At 39.0% G+C, this 20,139-nt stretch overlaps 1 protein-coding gene across 1 annotated transcript in view; it reads left to right on the forward strand.

Annotated features, from left to right (window-relative positions):
* The window catches only part of LOC124137393 (RYamide receptor-like), a 67,570-nt gene extending 50,293 nt beyond the window's left edge, over positions 1-17,277 (forward strand). The window contains exon 2 of the mRNA XM_046503678.2: positions 16,662-17,277. Coding sequence (XP_046359634.1) covers positions 16,662-17,141 — 480 coding nt within the window. The 3' untranslated portion in view covers positions 17,142-17,277. The remainder of the gene's footprint in view (positions 1-16,661) is intronic.
* Positions 17,278-20,139: the final 2,862 nt, after the last annotated feature.

Consider the following 20,139-nt stretch of genomic DNA (forward strand, 5'->3'; position numbering starts at 1 on the left):
ACATCCACTTCATGAATATCCTTAGTTTTTAACTATGCGTTTCTTTTTTTGAAGAGTGTAATCTTGAATGAATTGGCGCGCTAAAAATTGTATTTCTAGGGGATTATATACACTTACTTGACTAATTGTACATTAAGACTTTTTAGAATAAGACCGCCTCTGTGGTGTAGTGGACAGTGCGGTTGCCCACAGAGCGGTCGTAGTTTCATGATCTCCTTGGTATATAGGTTTAAGGATGCTTATAATTGCATTCATATAATTTTCATAGCTATTTTCCCCTTTACTCCAAATTTTATCTGTTTTGGCAGATAATCTAGACTGGTTACTGTCTTGCATTAGGGGGATAAAACGATAACTCGGCTCAGAGTCAGTATACTATGTCCGGGCGGGGTATCCATGTTAAACTGCTGCATGGTATCTCAGTGGGCTAGGACAATAAAAACTGTTGTAAGTCCGGACTAGTTTACGTGCATACACGTCGCTATATAAGTACAATAGGTTTAAACGTGACGTCAAACCCCATTCACCTAACCTCTTCAATCTCCAGAATAATCTGAACTTGAATCCCATCTAATTGAAGGTAAACAAGTTTAGATATCACGAAGTAAGTGTCTTTAATGAGCTGTTGCGTGAAAGAAAAGGGCAGAAAAACGATGTAGGGGACAAGAACGATACATTAGCTTCCAAACCTTGACTACGCTGTGCTATTAACGAATAGTAATTTCTCATATGAACTTTCTTCATCATAAAAAGGTGAATTAGATTGACTGACCTAGTATTCAAACATGACTTAATTTTTTTGGTCTAACACTGAGGCTGGTCGTTAGGACACTTAATACATGTTTAGCTTTCTAATTATAACTTCCCATCAATAATGGTCAAACAGAAAATGCCAACGTCAGAGAATAGCCGCAACAGATTCTATTGGACGTAAAAGGCAAAATACTATGAATGGATCACCAAAATTCCAGGTGTTCACGAGAAGGGTGAGCATGTCCTGCCCTACCGGAAGCACTCGCAATTCACAGAGCTTGCATAAAAAAGTAAGTGTGTGTTGCCTGACGCATCACAGGAGTATTCCTGCCATACGGCGGCGGCCTATAGTAATCTAAGACTAAGATACCAGAACTATTCACTCGTTTCATAAAAGTGGTATTACACGGGATCTCGTTCAGGATTCTATGCATCGTATGAGGTTGTTAAAGGGCTTTACAACGAGATTATAATATCTTCATATGTTATTATAACCTTAGCATAGCCTACTACTAGCTTAAGATGAGTTCCGAGATATCACTGATGTAAGTAAATAGTTATTATTCCTTGAAAGTCGTGTAAGGGATTAAATCAGTCAGTAATTGGACGTAATATTTCCATCATCGCAGAATGAAATGTCAGTATGTTATTTGTAATTCCTGTTAGTAAGTGATTGAATCACTCAAAGTAATTCAAAACCCACTTTGTTTGTCTGTAACACAAATTTTATTATGTACATCTTACAGTTAATGATTACCTTAATTACATACAGACAAACCGCCTCCGTGGTCTTGTGGATGGAGCGTTTGTCCGGAGAGCGGAAGGTTGTGGTTCAATCTCCTTGGCGCGTCTTACTAAAAGACGTTAAAATATGGTACTTGTTCTTACACTGCCTGGCGTTCGGCATTAAGGGGATAAAACATGGACTGGTCGGCTCGGAGTATGATTTGTCTTAGTATGGAAGGCATGTTAAACTACCGCTTGGTATCTCAGTGGGCTAGAACAATAAAGCCGGCCTAGTACAACCAACCAAAGACACACATGCATGCACGTCGCTGTATAAGTGCAATAAATACCATTCACCTCACCTAACATACAGACACCGTCTCAGTTTGACACAAACCACCAATTTTAACTTCTATACGAAGCCCGAAAATCAGCACCAGATCGTGGGACAGAAACTCCGCATTGGCTCAAATATCACGTTACAATACGTCACGTACTAAACATGACGACATGACATTCATACATGTCTAATGATGAAAGATAGTTGGTAATATTATCACTACACTTATATTAACTTCGAGAATATCTATAAATGAGATAAGCTTTCATTTCACGGCTTAATTTTATCAGGGCACGGGAAAATGATGATTATGTTACGGTTATACGAAACTATCCAAGACAAGTTTAATTTAAATGTAGAACTTAATTCCTCAAGGGCTAATAGTTTACGTCTTGGACAAGATCATGTGAGTTGTGTGTCTTGTATTTCCCAAGAATCCTCTGGGTCCAAGCGATGTTTTAAAAGATTTGGATTTTTCAATTTTTCTGGGATTGAAAGCGTTCAACTAAGCGTCCAGCTGAAATTGGGAAATGGTTTGGAAATGAGATATGAAATGTCTACGTTGTCATCCGTCAACTTCTAGGTAATGCCTATTAAACAATACTTCCCGCGATTGTCCAGCCGCTTAGTAACTTGTGTTTTCTAAACTCAGTTTTTCTGACTGAAAAGTGACTCAATCTTTAGTCAATTAGACATTTTGATATTCAAACGTTCTCGTCTAATTTATAGTGCAAGTGACTTATTTTAGGAATTGTCCCTCTGTGTTTATTTCCCGTTATTTAACCCAGCCGAAGTTATTTACTCATTAGAGTTAAGCACATGTTAGATACTCTCATTAAATTACTGTTATTAATCAGTGATCTTTGTCAGTGCAGATCACTTACTTCTTGTTTAATGACACCCCTGATCATTGGAGCACAGCTCCGTGACACACACACACACACACACACACACACACACACACACACACACACACACAAAAAAACAACAACAAAAAAACCAAAACAAAACAAACCAAAAACAAACCAAACCAAACCAAACCAAACCAAAACAAAACAAAACAAAACAAAACACAGACACAGAAAAAACATACTATGACACAATAAAACGTTTCTGTCTACGAACAAGTGATTTGCCTTTGCATGTGTTTGTGACGTGTGACACCAGTGGGGCAGGATACACTCACATTTTCGCGGACACCTGGTAGTATCAGCATATGATAGTGATTCAAAAACACATGCCCATGATCATACACTCGACTCTGCTTTTGGCATAGCTTTATGTACAGTGGCTTTTCGACGTGAATGTTGTATAATTACCCTGCTGACATTTAACCGTAAAGCTCCATGCCGAACCCGTCCCAATCGTTCACGAATATCCTGACGTGATGATATAGAGCAATAACATAATTCAAAGAACTGATTAAATAGTCGGACATACACCTATCTTACTGCTTGGGCACAACTTGGGCAATACAAACATGCTGGAGTGCAGGCTTTACAACTTCAAAACAAGAGGATGACTGTGAACAGTTCGTTTCTTTCGTTACTGTAGGGATTTCCTCGTAAATCTCTACACTCGCTGTTAAAGTGATACCACAAAACCAAACAAGTATGACGGTTGCCTGAAAACGTGCGTGCCTCAATGGAAAGCATCTTAGTGTTTAGAGGTTTCTCTGCCTTCGTAATAACTTGATATGGAACTGATGCAATCAGTAATCCCAGATCATATTTGACCAGCGAAGATGGTTCAGAGGGATAATTATGATACTACTACGTGCACACTCCATCTTCGTTTGTATCGCCAAATTGAATTGAGGCATGGCTTGGAAAAAGCACGTTTTACTGCCGGGGTCTGAAAGCTAAGACTTCACAACATGAAATGGGTAATGCTTACGTTATTTATATTTTGACACATTTAAAGATTACTGCTGAACGATTTTATAATAAAAAGGGTTGCATATTTCAAGTGGATTATTGACACGTGAACTTGAATTCATGCAATGATGCATGTTCAAGTTAAGTTTAGAAATTAGTGAGGAAAACCATTGGTCATGTGAATTACATAAAACATCATTACCCGCGTTGCAAAGATTCAATGTCTTCATTTTACAATAGGCACTAAGGACAAGGTCTAGACCTACATGTATATTGAACATGTGTGCACCAGTTCATGAAGCCTTGTATTCACAGGAGCGTGTGCAGTGTTAAGGTGTTTGAATTGTACGCGACCTGCACCGATTCTATCAATATGTACTTATGGGAATTGTCTGAAGAGCGGGGCTGGCATACTGTTTGTATAAAGGATTATGATAGATTGAGCGTTTTGGGTTGACGTCACTTGTAACATCGTTTCCATTCAGCAGGGAGCGTCAGCTAAATACGGATTTAAACGCTTATCACTTAGCTAAAACAAATGAATAAGGGTAGGACGGTGACAAATCAAGGATGAAAGGGTTAAATATAGGAATTGCATGTATCCAACTATTAGGCAGCTAGGACATAAAACTATGTCTTAGACCACTGGGTCATTCTGCCCTAAAAGAGTAATTAACATTATTTGAAGGGATCATTGAAGATAAGTGACTGACACCAGGTGTTCGCAAAAAGAGTAAACATGTCCAGTGGAGCACCAGTCACTCACATTTTCCGAGACTGATTATATTTTGGCAGTTGACAATATAGTTCATAAACATCTGCCAGTGAGTAAAGTGCGTGTAGATTCCATGACTTTGTAAAGGTCAAAGCATTGAAGACTAAATATGCTCCGTAGCCAGGCCACTCCATCTTTGCTCTTCTTGGCGCAGAATCATCTCAACTTGGAAATTACACAGCCCGAGTGCCTCTGCTGCTTGAATATGTTCTTTTGTATTCCCAATAAGGTCTGATCAACACGTTGTACCCCTGGTAAAAAAATAACTGTTTGCCGGCTTCAGGGATAGACCAGAATCTGTGTTCAGCGATTCACATTTCTGTATCTTCAGTGATTGCAGCAGACCTCCCGGCTCTCAGAGAGTGAATAGCACAGACTCGGGTCCAATCATACAATAATGAATAGTGAGTTTGTGTTTGGTTTACGCTTTAAATCTCAATCTTAATCAGTATCGTCCAAAAAGCAGCAGGACGTCCATGACCGAACGACTTCTCGACAATTTTACATCGAATCATTATTTAGAAATCGTAAAGAATCAATTGATACTAGAAAGTCTGAGTACAACGAAAATTCAGTGGCGTAGGCACACAAGTTTTCATCATCAAAGAGACACAAATATTCAGTATACATACGTTTTTGTGGAATAAACGTTGATGATGTTTGCTTTTTCTAATCAGACGAAGTAATAATTGATGCAATGCTACCTAATTTTTTTTAGATATGACGATGATGTAAAATAATTTCGGAAGATCAGTTGCTTAGGGCGCATTATTAGAGTTTCAATTTTTGTTATCCAGGCTCTAACCTATTGCAAAGTGTAGCCCCTGGGACGAGACGATTTATATTAGCTTTCGTGTGTATGATTATCAACATACATAACGACGCCCGAGATTTAATAAAGTAGCATTACAGAGATCACAAGCATGCCAACGTGAGCAACTGCTAGTAGCCAGAAGTTTCAATTTACCTTATGCGCATAAGATATATGGAAGCAGAGTTCTGTAGAAGTCTGTCTGGGCAATAGCTGTTTGTTTTGTGATGTCTTGTGATTAAATTTAAAGGCACCAGACTATACGTGTCTGTCTGTCAATAAGATTACTATGGAACACTATGATCTCTTTCAGTTATTACTCATTTCGGTGGGTGTTTGATCAGCTGTCTCGTAAGATCACTGTTAAGTATTCCCAACGAAAGCTGGTTAAATGGATTATGGTGTAATTGCAGTTTCTACATTTTGCACACAATCAGGAGCGAAGCATTAGTTTGTGAAAGTGGTTTTAGGCCACGGTAACTAGTTGTTCTCTGTTGATGAAAATGGACAACATGGTTATGGCGCTGTCATCAAGTTTCTCCATCTGAAAGGACCCCAACAGCAATCTCTGCAGACATGGTGCTAACTCTAGGGGATGATGGTCCCTCCTTTACCACTGTTGAGAGCTGGGCAACGGAGTTCAAGAGGGAAGAGGGAGCATTTAGTATGATACACTGCCACAGTTTAGGAAACTATTGATAAAATACAGGATGTGATTGTGGATGATTGGCGACTCACTGCACACCACCCATCTTCCCGAGGCAAGGGAGTTAACTGACTGTAAAAGTCCAGTTTCCACCCTTGCAAGGCTGGAATTTATTGGCTCGATCGTAGCGCCACCATTTATTTAGCTATAACGAGTTATGTCACTTCTATGTCCATCCTAATGACGAATCAGATTCCACCTCTAATATCACTTGCATGTGCTTTAAACAAAATGGCGACGCCCCGTCAAGACGATCTGATCCATAATCAATATCTTTATTGTAATAAAACGGGTCCTACTTCGTGGAGTGCAACAAATCACGTCAGGACCTTGATACAAAAACATGAAAAGATATGGAATATATATGTCGACGTTAAATTGACGGTACACATGCTTTGCAATTCCTGAAATCGACCGAAATCTGCACGATAGTTTACGAACCAGACGTCGATTTCGTGACGCGATTTTGATTGGACTATGTATAGACTGGTTAGTCAAAATATAACTCCATAATTCCTGGTGGAAACTGGACCTTTATAATCAGTTAACTTCCTTGCCTCGAGAGGATGCATGTCACATAGCCAATACATTAGGCATCATTCGTGAGAGAGTTGAGGAGAGTGTGAGGAATGAAGTGGTTTCAGCTGGCCGTATTCCAAGGCTTTCTGGTCTCTGATCAGAAACGCTCTAGGTTTATCATCTCTCGTGAGAATTTACGCCGTTTTAAAGCAGACCCATCTGACATTATTGGGCGATTGGATAAGTCTTCGGTTGACGATGATAGGTTCAGACTAAACAACAGTCAAAGCAGTGAAAACATCTGTCTGTTTTAGGGATGGCTTCAGCATACATGCGTGCGTAGGTACATACATGCATGCATGCATGCATGCATACATACATACATACATACATACATACATACATACATACATACATACATACATACATACATACATACATACATACATACATACATACATACAGTCAAAGCAGTGTAAACATGTCTGTTTTAGGGATGGCTTCAGCATACATGCGTGCGTGGGTACATACATGCATGCATGCATGCATACATACATACATACATACATACATACATACATACATACATCACACACACGCGCGCGCACACACATACACACACACATCAGTCTTGTCGGAATTGTCTAGATAAAATGTCTTTAATCATGTACAGGAAGAGGCTTTCATAGTTCGATGCCTAGGCACATGTAGGAGAGGAGTGGGATCAGATGCTGAAAACAATTTCCATGCACGACTGAACTATCATGCATCAACTCTTCGTCGGAGAGTAGACAATCAAATTGGCATGATAAAGTAGTCGGAGCATGCTTATAGACATCATATTGTTTCGCCACATTTCACATAACGTTATCTTGCATATCCAATATGTGATTATATTGTAAAGGTCTACTTTGACGTTGACATGCAATGTATACGGTATGTTTTAGGACTTGCCAGTTTCAGCTTGATTACATCTAGTCACTCAGTCCATGTAGGCTATTGTAGACTGAACACATATGTGTATGAACTATTGAGGGATGTATCTTAGTCAAGGGTACCAACAGTTTGATGCTAGCGGAGTCCCTCATGTTGAATGTCAGAGATACATCTGAATCAGTGAATAAAACTTTGTAACATGCACAATGACAATACTTAGGACAATATATTATATAGATCTAAGTATGAACCAGTTGGTTGGTTGGTTGGTTGGTTGGTTGGTTGTTTTACGCCGCACTCAGCAATATTCCAGCAATATGACGGCGGTCTGTAAATAATCGAGTCTGGACCAGACAATCCAGTGATTAATGTCATGAGCATCGATCTACGCAATTGGGATCGATGACATGCATCAACCAAGTCAGCCAGCCTGATGACCACCCGATCCCGTTAGTCGCCTTTTATGACAAGCATAGTCACCTTTTACGGCAAGCATAGGTTGCTGAAGACCTATTCTACCCCGGAATCTTCACGGGTCAAGTATGAACCAGAGGAGGCGGTTTCACTAGATGGATACACCTGAAGCTTATGTTAATTTTTCTTGTTTTGACTCTTGCAATCCGAGCAGATATTCCGATTCATATGCATAAAGAAACAGATCAGCATAGAGAGCACAATTGGTATCCATGGGATGCCTACCTTTTTGCCTACATCACTTGCATTCGTATTTCACATATTGTTTTCTGAGTAAACATAATTGGACATGATTATGCTTCCATTTTTGACAATTTGTCCTGAACCTTTGCTGTATGCATGGGCACCACGTTCAGTGACAAACACCCCCATGGATTAAGTTTGTGGTGTGGGACAATAGTGTTCAAAATTAAAAATCACATGTTTTGACACAATTGAACTTGGTTGTTTTCTGAGATTGAAAAAATCCAAGCAATTACTTTGAGCTTTTGTATTAATTCCAATTGTCTCAAATATTTTCTATCACTCTTTGTGAGGATTTGTATGGAGCTTTGGACTCAAGTAGAAAGAAGGAATGGGCACGTGAATTCGAGTCAGAAGTTAATAGTGCTAATGTTGTTTAGAACAATTGTCCAGGTAGACGATTTGGCACTGTGATGAATGAATATGCAAAGTATTTCTGCTGAATATGTTGTTTAACGCAATATTCCAGCTATATGACCGCGGTCTGTAAATAATCAAGTCTGGACCAGACAACCCAGTGATTGACATCACGAGTACCGATCAACGCAATTGGGATACAATGACATGCATCAACCAAGTTTCTTAATATGTATCTGTTGTTATCAGTATATTGAAATGTGTGGAGAGATTCAAATGTGTATTTCAGTGCAAATGGTTGATCCACCCAAACAGCCTAAAGTATTACTCTTAGCGAGTGAAAGATGTTTGACGCCGCGGGCATAATATTCAAGCTAATCGAGCCAGGACCAGGCTATCCAGTGACTGAACACATGTACAGCCCCCGATTGGGGCAAATTGATATGCAATCGGTGTTAAAGTCTACAAAGTCGATTCCTACGATGATAATGAGACATAGGGAATTTATTTGTACGATTTCGAATATATTACGAGCATATGTTTATGAATCACTGTTAAATAGTGATGATACCAGATGTTTGCGAAAAGATAAGCGAATTCTGCTCCCGTTGTGACATCCGTCACAAACACATGCCAAGGGAAGTCAATTATTCACCTGAAAAAAAAATCCGGGAACATATGCTGCAAGTCGAAATAGGAAATTGCATCGTACATCGTGTCCTCTACATGTCTGCCATAAAACTTGCTGAGGTCTTGCAGGTTGTAACATTGATCGAAATGGGTTCATATGTGTTCCAATTATCAAGTATATCGAACGGAGGTTGAGATGAAGGTGGACTCTTTCGGATTCACCTAATTACAATAAATCCTTTACATTTCCTATCTGCTTACCAAGAGGAATGGCCCGAGTCTCATTCCACGGAAGGGCCCTCTGTGGGATATCCTTTGTCCTAAACCCATTTCAGACTGCCATCAGTCATGTTGGCTTGAAGCTAGTTGGATTCTGCTACTCAATTACATACAGGCTACCCTATGATATTGTATCCACTTTGTCACTCGTACACTCGTTATGTATGAATAGTTATAACTGTATGACTTAAGTTTCATGGGTAAAAATTGAATCAGTTCCTCAGTTGATAGAAGCGTCAAGGCATTCAGGTTGTTCATATCTATCTGTAACACTTAAAGTGAGACACATTCAAGAACATACACTCGCGGATCACTGTACATGTTGCGCGGATGAATTCGGAAAAACGAAGGAGCATGATCTGCCCTGCCAAGAAGGTTAAAGGGAAAGGGGAAAAGTGAAGTGAAAGTGAAGCGTGATTTGGCTTTATAAAACATTCCGCGACTGACTTTATCTTGTTTGTGTGGAAGACGACTTTTTCAAAGTGTGGAGAGTCATACTTGTTATATAGACAGATGTATATATTATTCCGTTAAAACTGATACTATAATGTAAAACTCTTATTGTCACCAAGCTTAAGGTGTCCGAGTTGAAGTGAAGAATAGAGAATAACTGTAAAGTAACGTTTATACAGATTGTTTATTCAAAACGTCAACGCAAGCCATTAATCAGTCTCGATTATTTGCTGAAACAGGACGTGAAAGGCATAATGGTAATGAAAGGTATATGAATGGACCACTGAAAATCAGTGTTGACACTAATCAATTGTTATTACATTGCAAGATCCGCGCAAAGAGGCATGATTTCAAAATCCCAGGCAATGGCTTAAAACACAAATCACGGTTCGATAGACCTGTTCTGGTATCAGTCAATCAGTACATAATTGTTTCGTTGTTACGTTCGATATTTAATGATTTAATGATAGTGTAATAAACCATCTCCACTCCATCGTAAGAAATATGAATGAACAAGGAATATACCTAATTCCAAAAGGTTCATATTGATTCAAATGTGGGTGTTAAGTCAGTATCAGAAATTTATTATAACTTCTTTGACTGTATCAAAAACTTCAGTCTGTAGAACATAATCCTGTTATACTAAATGGGGAGACAAATCAGTCGTGGAACATACATATTGAACTAAACCATTTCTTTGTCACACCTTATTTGACAGTAACCACCGTTATTCAACCCTAATCCAATACTTCGCGCAGTATATCCCGCCATAAAAGATGGCTTGAATCAAAGGTGGACGCTCTCAGACACTGAGTCCATCGAATACATGGCCATTGCCGATAATGCGCGTCTTGATCCATGCCTGACAGCGAAAGCATAATCATGTACCTCCTTCCAGCCTTTGTGCTCAGGTATACGTGTAAGATGCAGAAGGATAAACGAGCCTGAAAGATGGATCCACGGTCGATCACCACATTGTGACCGCGGTGTGCTATTGCACACGTACTTAAGACAAAATAGACCTGCACTTATTGCTATTCAGTCATTCATTCACTGCTTCCAAGAATCAATTGCAAGTTCAACTAGATGCTATTAACAATCCCTGTCATAAACAGTTACCAGGAAATAGACCTGAAGAATTAGTGTGGCAGATCTCGGATTACTTTATCATATTTACCCTATTTACAATCCAAGAAGTATCATTGGTAGGTACAACCTTGCAGAACTGGATAAATCGTAACATCCTCAATGCAAATATTGTATCCAAAACATCGAAAGCGACGCGTAAATAAGGTTAATTTGTCACATTCCATGTATCGACGTTGCATGGCAGTCATCAATTCACATGGCGGACACACGAGATGCCATATGCTCATAGACTAGTGTTGTGTTTCACTTTAAGAACATTTGACACTTTAAGTTCAACCTTGATGATCAGTTTTGCCAAGTTTCATATTCTTAATATGTCTCAAAGTATGTTTACAGTGTTTGGACAAATAAGGTGTCTCATATATCTATCCATGGTGACGTTTCTTTTGCGGTTCAGTATATCTATTAATGGTCATTAATTCTTTCTGTCTGTTCCATCAACTATATATCTCAGATATCCGGTCGGATATCGAAGTTGAATATTTCCGCAGTGTTGTTAACTGCGTTAATCTGTCTCGTTAGATCAATACTCAGGTTTTGAAAAAAAACAGTAATTAAGAATTATATACTCTGATTAAACATAAATGTATCAACGGCAGTGTGTCATCAAAGTAGGAAAGAAGTCATATCCCGATCAGTCAAAGAGTTTCGTTTCTTTGTATTTCCACACCACGAAATTGAGGACAGCATTGATGTTCAATCATTCAGCTACTTAAAGAGGCCAGAAAAGTGACAGAGGCATGTTTTATTCATGTGCATTCACTTAAGGCCCTTATATGCCAGAAACACAAGCCAGGTCGAAGTGACTAGACATTGTAATTGGTCTAGGGATGACTTCTAGGATTATATTGAAAGAGACCAAACAGTAATATGTCAATTGTCACTTACATCCACTTTTTAAAAAATTGCAAACGAACGGCCTCAAACAGTCAAGTGACCCGAGAAGAATCATCACATTATTTGCCTCCAACGAGCTAAAATAATCCTCTTTTCTGTATGGTGCTAAGAAACACTGGTGGCCCTGATCAAATCAGAGGCCCTGATGTGACTGCTTATTTGTTACATTTCTTTCGTAAAGTACAGATGGAAGATCGCATGTAATGACTGGACAATCTCATGTCCATTTCGTCTAGATTATAAAGAGCGTCTCACGACTCTTGCTTAAAAATGGTTTGATCAGGGTTACAACATTCAAGGCCTCAGAAGAGCTTTCAAAAGGTTTTATGGTAGACACGTTGAGGACATTTCCAAATGTGATGCATCAGCGATAAAAGTGATGTCCGATACAATTCCTACCTCGATTTGTACTATATATTCCTATGTTTTTTTCAGGTGAACTATTAACTTGCCTTTGCATGTGTTTTGTGACCTGTCCCACCGGTGGACCAGGATACGCTCACCTGTTCGCAAACACCTGGTTTCATCACTATTTGGTAGTGATTAATAAACACATGTTTATGATATAGTCGTACAATGGACATTTCGGATGCTATAATGCTAAGAGGTCTGTTGTTTTCTTATTCGGTTTAACTTAAAATCAGTCGCTGGCATCAGTAAATATAATTTTGTTGCGATTAGAAACAATATGTAAATATGCTTATAACATCGAAATTTCGTAACCGAATAACCGATTTACCTTTCATTATTATATACTTATTAAGTTGTATTTGTTGCTATCAAAGACACAATATATACTGATCAGTATTGAAAACGCACCAGCAATAAATCTTGAAATATTACAAAAACAACTTGAGCAATGACCAATTTTGATTAGAACAGACATAGACGGATTATTTAGAAAGACGATAAAGGAAACAGGAATACCACACAGTAATTACAATTACGTCATCAGTGTAAGACACATAGGGTTAAAATGAAAAGTCAATATCTGGTATGTCCACCATTGACAGCAACACAGGCCATGTAACGTCTTCTCATTGATCGAATAAGTCTGCGAATAGTGTTCTGGGGCATTCCACTCTTGACGTAGTGTATCTTCAAGTTCTCTCAGGTTCTGTACTTGCGGACAACGTGAGAGGCGTTGACCCAGGTAATCCCATAGATGTTCAATTGGCGATAGATCGGGTGACAGGGCTGGCCATGGAAGCAGAGGCACATTATTGTTCGCTAGGTACTGTGTTGAAACACGTGCTGTGTGCGCTCTTGCATTATCTTGCTGGAAGGTGTGCATATCCTGGCGCTGATGAAAGAATGGGATGACGTGATTTGCCAATATGTTATTCCTGTAGTAAAGGGCATTAACTCTTCCACGACAAACATGGAGCTCTGTTCGATGGTTATGACTGATGACGCCCCACACCATGACACCATGAACAATATGGCGATCCTGACGTGGTGTAGTTACACGACGTTGACCCGGCCGTGGTCGATCTCTGGGGGTCATGTCTGCTGGTATCTGCTCAGTAGCCTGAAGACTGTTGAATGATGGCATTGAAACCGTTGTGCAACGACTCTACTTGACGTACCAACTTGAAGCATGCCCAAGACACGTTCACGTTCCTCTGCTGTTAATCTTGGCATTTCTTGTGTCAGTACCCTTTACGTCTGCAGCAACAAGTGATGTGGCTTTTAAAAGTCTGTCTTTTATAGCCCTATTCTGCATGATCCGGTGAGACAAAACACGTTTTCCATCATGTGCACGCAATTTGTTGCGTTTTGGCGATTTCGCTCACAAAAAAATTAGGAATGTGTTTTGACGAGCTGTTCTTCTTCATGCTTCGTCCAGGACGTCGTATATATTTCTCATTCACTCATATATTATTTTATTTTCATATGACTTAAGCCCGGATAAAAATACAACCATTTTCACGGTGGTGCGTTTTTAATGCTGTTCAGTATATATCAGGACAGTGGGTGTGAGTTATTCACAAAAAGCCTAGCTTGACGATTACACACAAACAGCTTACTCTGACATTTTGAACAATTGGTCAGAAATGTGTGCAGGTGCAGCAGGGAAGGACGGTTGTTATTTTCAAGCATGTAATCCCTTTCACGGCGGAGATTAGGTGTGGGACATTAATGGATGAGTTACTGACGTCTTTGGGACATTTCGCAGGGACGATAATTGTACCAGTGGGCAAAACTGTGAATGAGTTCATTTTACAAAAGCCGCACACGCAGATGGCGATTGCTTTTAGAACAGTATAGGTTCCAAAACACCTGAAAACATTGAACGTGTACCAATCGTGTAATGGTGATTTACTAAGTGGCGAAATAAATTGATTTTTACAGGAGAGGATGAAAGCCGCGGAGATGATGTACAGCTGAGTTGAAAATGAAATTTAGTTTTGCGTGGAAACACGAACATCTTTAACCTTTGGAATAATTCTAGTTATTTCTGACATGTAGTGCCATGTAGTAATTCGATTTCAACAAGCCTATATAAAAACCATCCGTTTGACTTTTCTGAACATATGACGGTCCATTTTGATAACCATTTAAAGTGATCCTGTATCTAGTTCGATTCTAACAGGCTGGTGTCGTTGTCTTCTTTAAATGCTTCATGAATAATTTGAAAAAATAATATGATTCGTAGATTTTCTCGATGTGTTATATACATTCACGCTTGAGTGAAGATAACTAATGTCGAATGCTAATGTGTATAACATCCTTCATGATTTTACTTGTTAATCCGATTTGATACATGCATCTATTTTGCAAATTACTTTATCTGACAGACCATATGTTAGTGTGAAAAGAGCATGTTTTTAAATTAATGAGGGTTAAACTGTCTGAAAACCAAAGTTACGTGATTCCAATCTATCTTGCAAGAGATGATACCGTAGTTACATAGTAACAATATACATGTGTAAATCTTACGATAGATAATTCCTAGAACAACGTTCATTCCTATACTGGAATTAACTCTGACATCTTATAAATTCATTAGTTCATGATGATGACAGGTGAGACAAACGTTCCGAGTAAAAGATTATTTCTTCTTATTATTTATTATATTTATTATGTCTCTTATTATTTATTATAACATATAAACATTTTCTTACATTACCAGAGGCAAAGACCAATTAAGCTACTTTTTCATTCTAGCTACGTATCAGTTATACCAACGAAAGTACAGTAAACTACGTTTATAACGAACACGCTTATAACGAACTGACGGATATAACGAACTTATTTTTTAGTTCTGGCCATTGGCTGTATATATGCTGTATATATATGCTTATAACGAACTACGGTTATAACGAACTAAAATTAGTGGTCCCTTTGAGTTCGTTATAACCGTAGTTTACTGTAATTAATTTCACCTAAAGAAAGTAATCCGTATGCATGCTGGCAGACGCGCTTGCCAAGACTGAAGCATCATTTGAGTGTAATGGAATATCGACGGGTATCCTGTATCTAAATACGTTTGCGACTAGACATTAATAACCAACATACATATGTGAACAGCTGCATATGATATATAATATATATGATATATCTTACAATTTGCTATGTACTGCAAAGTACATGTGATATATACGTGTATGCAGTTAACACGCGCTTTGAAGGATACATTGTAGGAGACTGTGCCAAGATTTTAAATATTATTTCATGGAATTTGTTTTGCTTGACAACAAACTTGACATCAAACATGTCTTCATTAGACATGTTACTCGCACTCTGAAAATGCAAAGATCTCGTTTTCCGTTTTCGCCATAGCATCACTCATTGGTGATACTTCAGTCTGAGCAACCCTTATTGGTGAAAAGTGCCTATCCTATTTCATCAGTTCTTTTGGCTGTCTTTCTCAAGGCATTTATGAATCTAGCTGATCGGATCCAAGTGAGATTATGGCATCATTGCCTGTCGCCAGTTTCTCCGTCGTCTATTCGTCCGATAACTTTATGATAATGACTAGGATCCTATTAGGATCTGGCCATTGCGTTAATTTTGTTTCAAAAGAATAGAACACGAAAATATAAAATCATTTTAAAAAGTAATCACAAAGTCTTGTAATCTGAAACATGCTTTTGGTATTTAGCAGCACCACCAGATTTAGATGTATTCATCCTAAATGTACATGCCCGTAATGTGATTCAATCATGATAATGTTGTTTTTGTTTGTTTTGTTTGTTGTTTAACGCCGCACTCAGATTGACAGTGATTGACATCATGAGATAGCTGGAATATTGTCTGAACCAGTCTAAATCACGTGGTGCTGCTAAGTACCAAAATCATGTTTCAGATTACCGGACTGTGTGATTACTTTTAAAAATGAATGGACGTATGCTTGTTGAAACAGGAAAACATTTTTCTCAGTTGTGGGAAGTGTTGAGACACAATGATCGTCTGTTCAGAAACCAAGAGGTTCAGAGAGCTGATAATTTGGTGGGATATGTAGCACTAATAATAAAGAATGAACCATTTTTCTTAAAATTGTAAAGGAAACATCAAAGAGGAATTGTGCTGAAAAGACTTTTTGTTATCAGTGATATTACAGTTTCCAAAGAGAATCAGAGAAGCATACAATCCGAGATATCTCTTTAAATCCTCGTAAGAATCGTTTATGTTCTCGCGGCGCTTCCTATTGTATATCGATAGCAACTTGTATGCTCCAACATGGTATTTTCTTCAGCATTGTTAAAAACACTTCTTTTTCTTTGTTGCAGATGATAAGGATGATGATTACCGTCGTAGTGTTCTACGCTCTCTGCTGGCTCCCAATACATGTGATAACCATTCTTGGTGACCATGACTTTCTCATATACGATCACCCATATATGCCTATCATTTGGTTGCTGTGTCACTGGCTTGCAATGAGTAACAGTTGTTATAATCCAATAATTTACATCTGGATGAGCCCGAAATTCAGAACTGGTTTGTTGATGGCCTTCAACAGGTGCTCCCGGCGTAGACCAAGTAACAGCGAGTCCGACGAGTTTATTGTACGAAAAGAACGGAAAGAAAAGGATCGAGAGCCAGAAAGAGAAAGTATGTGCTACTTGATGGAGGTCCATGTGAACAGGAAGCAGCATGATGTCAGGTTAACCATCAGGAATGGGCACTGTGGTTTACCAGTTCAGATGTATCTGGGACGTGAATGTAATTGTCAAAACGAAGTGAACACAAGCATCCATAGTGACACGTGAGGCTACAGTAACGACATGCCCGAAAATAATATTCTATTTATGCTATAACAATGTTGAGTTTCTATATGCTTTACAAAGATTTGACTGCGATATTGTTGAAATAAATTCTGGAACTATTTTATTCTGATTTCATGAACACTATTGTTTTGTCACATTCATGCATTAACCGCACGAACACTTCCCTCGATAGTTGGGAATTTAACATGTCTATGCCTTAAACATATATTTCATAATGTAGGGCTATCAAAGTGTGAAGAATATTGTATGCTACTGTCACCTTTGTTCTTCAATATATTTATTCATTTCATATTTTGTTTATCAAACAGTAAGAACATGTATTTACAGTATAGACATCCTTAACAGTTTAAATAGACGGTTTTACTCGGCTGTCAGCAAAATTACAGGAGCGTGTATATGACTTGGCGGCAAGTATAATACACGGTTCTGGACTGACCACTGACTGACATCAGGCGTACCGGAGTACGATGTCATACAATCATCCAGGCTGGTTGGTTGGCTGGTTTGTTGTTTAACGACGCACTCAGCAATATTCCAGCTACATGACGGCGGTCTGTAAATAATCGAGTCTGGACCAGACAATCCAGTGATTAATAACATGAGCAACGATCTACGCAATTGGGACCTATGACATGTATCAACCAAGTCAGCCAGCCTGACCACCCGATCCCGTTAGTCGCCTTTTACGACAAGCATGGTCGCCTGGGTTGCTGGAGACCTATTCTTACCTTGATCTTCACAGGTCACAATCATCCAGCACACATATTGTGAGGTGAGGTGAAATGGGTTTTAAGGTCGCGTCCAACATTATTGCACTTATATAGCGATGTACATGCACGTGTGTGTATGTGTGGCTGCTTGTACTAGTCCAGACTTATGCCGATTTTATAGTGCTAGCCCAATGAGATACCATGCCGCAGTTTAATGTGAATACCCCACTCAGACACAGTATACTGACTCCGAGCAGACCAGTCCTTGTTTTAGCCCCTTAATGCCGAGCGCCAAACAAGGTAACAAAATGGACCTCCTTTTAACGTGCTTTGGTTGTTTTGCGTCATCTATGCTAGGGGTAATATATATTTGCATACATTCACAAATCGCATGTAATTTTGCGGGCCATGAAACCTTGCTAATATTGCGGATAAATAACAAAATATTTAGCTCACCTGACAAAGTCACGTTTTAAAGACAATTCATGGCCAACATTCAGTCTTTTTATTCAAAGTATGTGAAATGTGATGCACATATATGTTTAGTTGATACTCAACACATTGTGTATGTGATTTTGCGTATTTATAAGTTTTTACCTTTGCGTTTGGTACATGCACTGAAATTCTCACAAATGCATTTCTCTGCAATGTAAACACCATCACCTCAAAAACCACGGTACCAAAGAAGTGAAACTATATATGCTTGTTCACAAAAATGCTTACACACAGATTTGTTTGAGGTTTAATTTCAAGATTGTCGACACGGGAGCCATATTAAAATAACAAACTATTTATGTCCATTACCCAGCCATTGTGTTCCAAGAATATAAACATTTGGTTAATACTTGACATAAGCGAGAACGGCATACTCGACCAATGGCGGCATACTCGACCAATGCCGTGCTCTAAAATATTCTCAAATGCACTTTTGGCTCTGCGAACTTCTTTTCCTTTTACATTATCAAGTCCTCGATATTTGCACTGAAATAATATTTGAATATAAATGAAAGGGACTGTCTATGTTGACATTTTCTACTATTAACTAAATAAACAGGCGAACTACAAAAAATTATTGTTTTACATTTTTTAGCTAGAAGCAACAAAACCCTTTCCATTATCATAAGAAAGCTGAAAGAAGAGTCCGTTGTTCGATTCCCAACATCAACATTATGTGTTTTCGAATCACTATCCAAAAGTGATGATACCAGGTATTTGCGAACAATAGCTGCTCTTAGATGTTGTCATTGCAAAGAAACAAATGGATGAAACAAACTGACTGAGTATGCTCCTTTGACCATGTTGGGCGGTGGGGTCACACCGAAGTTCCAGGTTCGATTCCCCACATATGGGTACAATGTGTAAAGCCCATTTCTGATGTCCCCCGGCATGATTTAACTGGAATATTGCCACACTCACTCACATGCTATATCGACCACGTGCTTTTTCTTTGAGACACTCGCGTCTCTTGTCTATCAACTCTCGGCTGAATCCATAACTTGGAAACTAAAGTTTGATACTTCATTGGTATAGTTTCCTTTTGGTTACTTTCATATCGATTATCACTTTAATCTGGAGTATCGTGGACAAGGGGTATGTCAAATGAAACTTTATGGATTCCTAGGGTAAATCCAATCATGTGCGATGGTGTCTTGAATCAATTGGAGAGCCCATGTCCCTTAATCGCATTAATGTGTGTAAGGTCGATACTTGATCAGCCATTTAGAGAAATCGTGTGTCACTTTCAGGACATATAACCATTACGGAAATGAAGCCATGTTGAGGTGTTCGGAGAGAGAAGGTACACGCGAATAGGAGCCGAAACAGTATCAAATGTTTGCCAAATAATTGGCTGATTAGGCCAGGGTCAGACTGCTGGGTTGTAATTCGCATGGTGGTATTTCAGGCAAAGGATATATACTACTGAAAAGAGTTAAGTGAGTGAGTGAATGAGTTGGGTTTAACGCCGCTTTTAACAGTATTTCAGTTATATCGCGGCTTGACAGCTTAATGTGGGAGGAAAGCCTGAAGTGATGCAGGTCTCAGACGTTACCACTTCGGTGAAATCCACAAGCACGGGTTTGGTGCTGACAAACCTAGAAACATAATCGGGGCGAACCGGGATTCGAACCCACAATCATAGGTTTCTGGCGTGCCCAAGGGACGCAACTCTGCACCACGAATCGCGGCGCCTTAGACGAGTGGGCCACCCGTGCCCCCGAAAAGAGTTAAGGACCACCTGATTCTTTCATATTGCTACAATTAACCTGTGA

This window comes from Haliotis rufescens, unplaced genomic scaffold, assembly GCF_023055435.1.
Source record: "Haliotis rufescens isolate VD_foot unplaced genomic scaffold, xgHalRufe1.0.p SCAF_20, whole genome shotgun sequence".
Classification (NCBI taxonomy): Eukaryota; Metazoa; Mollusca; class Gastropoda; order Lepetellida; family Haliotidae; genus Haliotis; species Haliotis rufescens.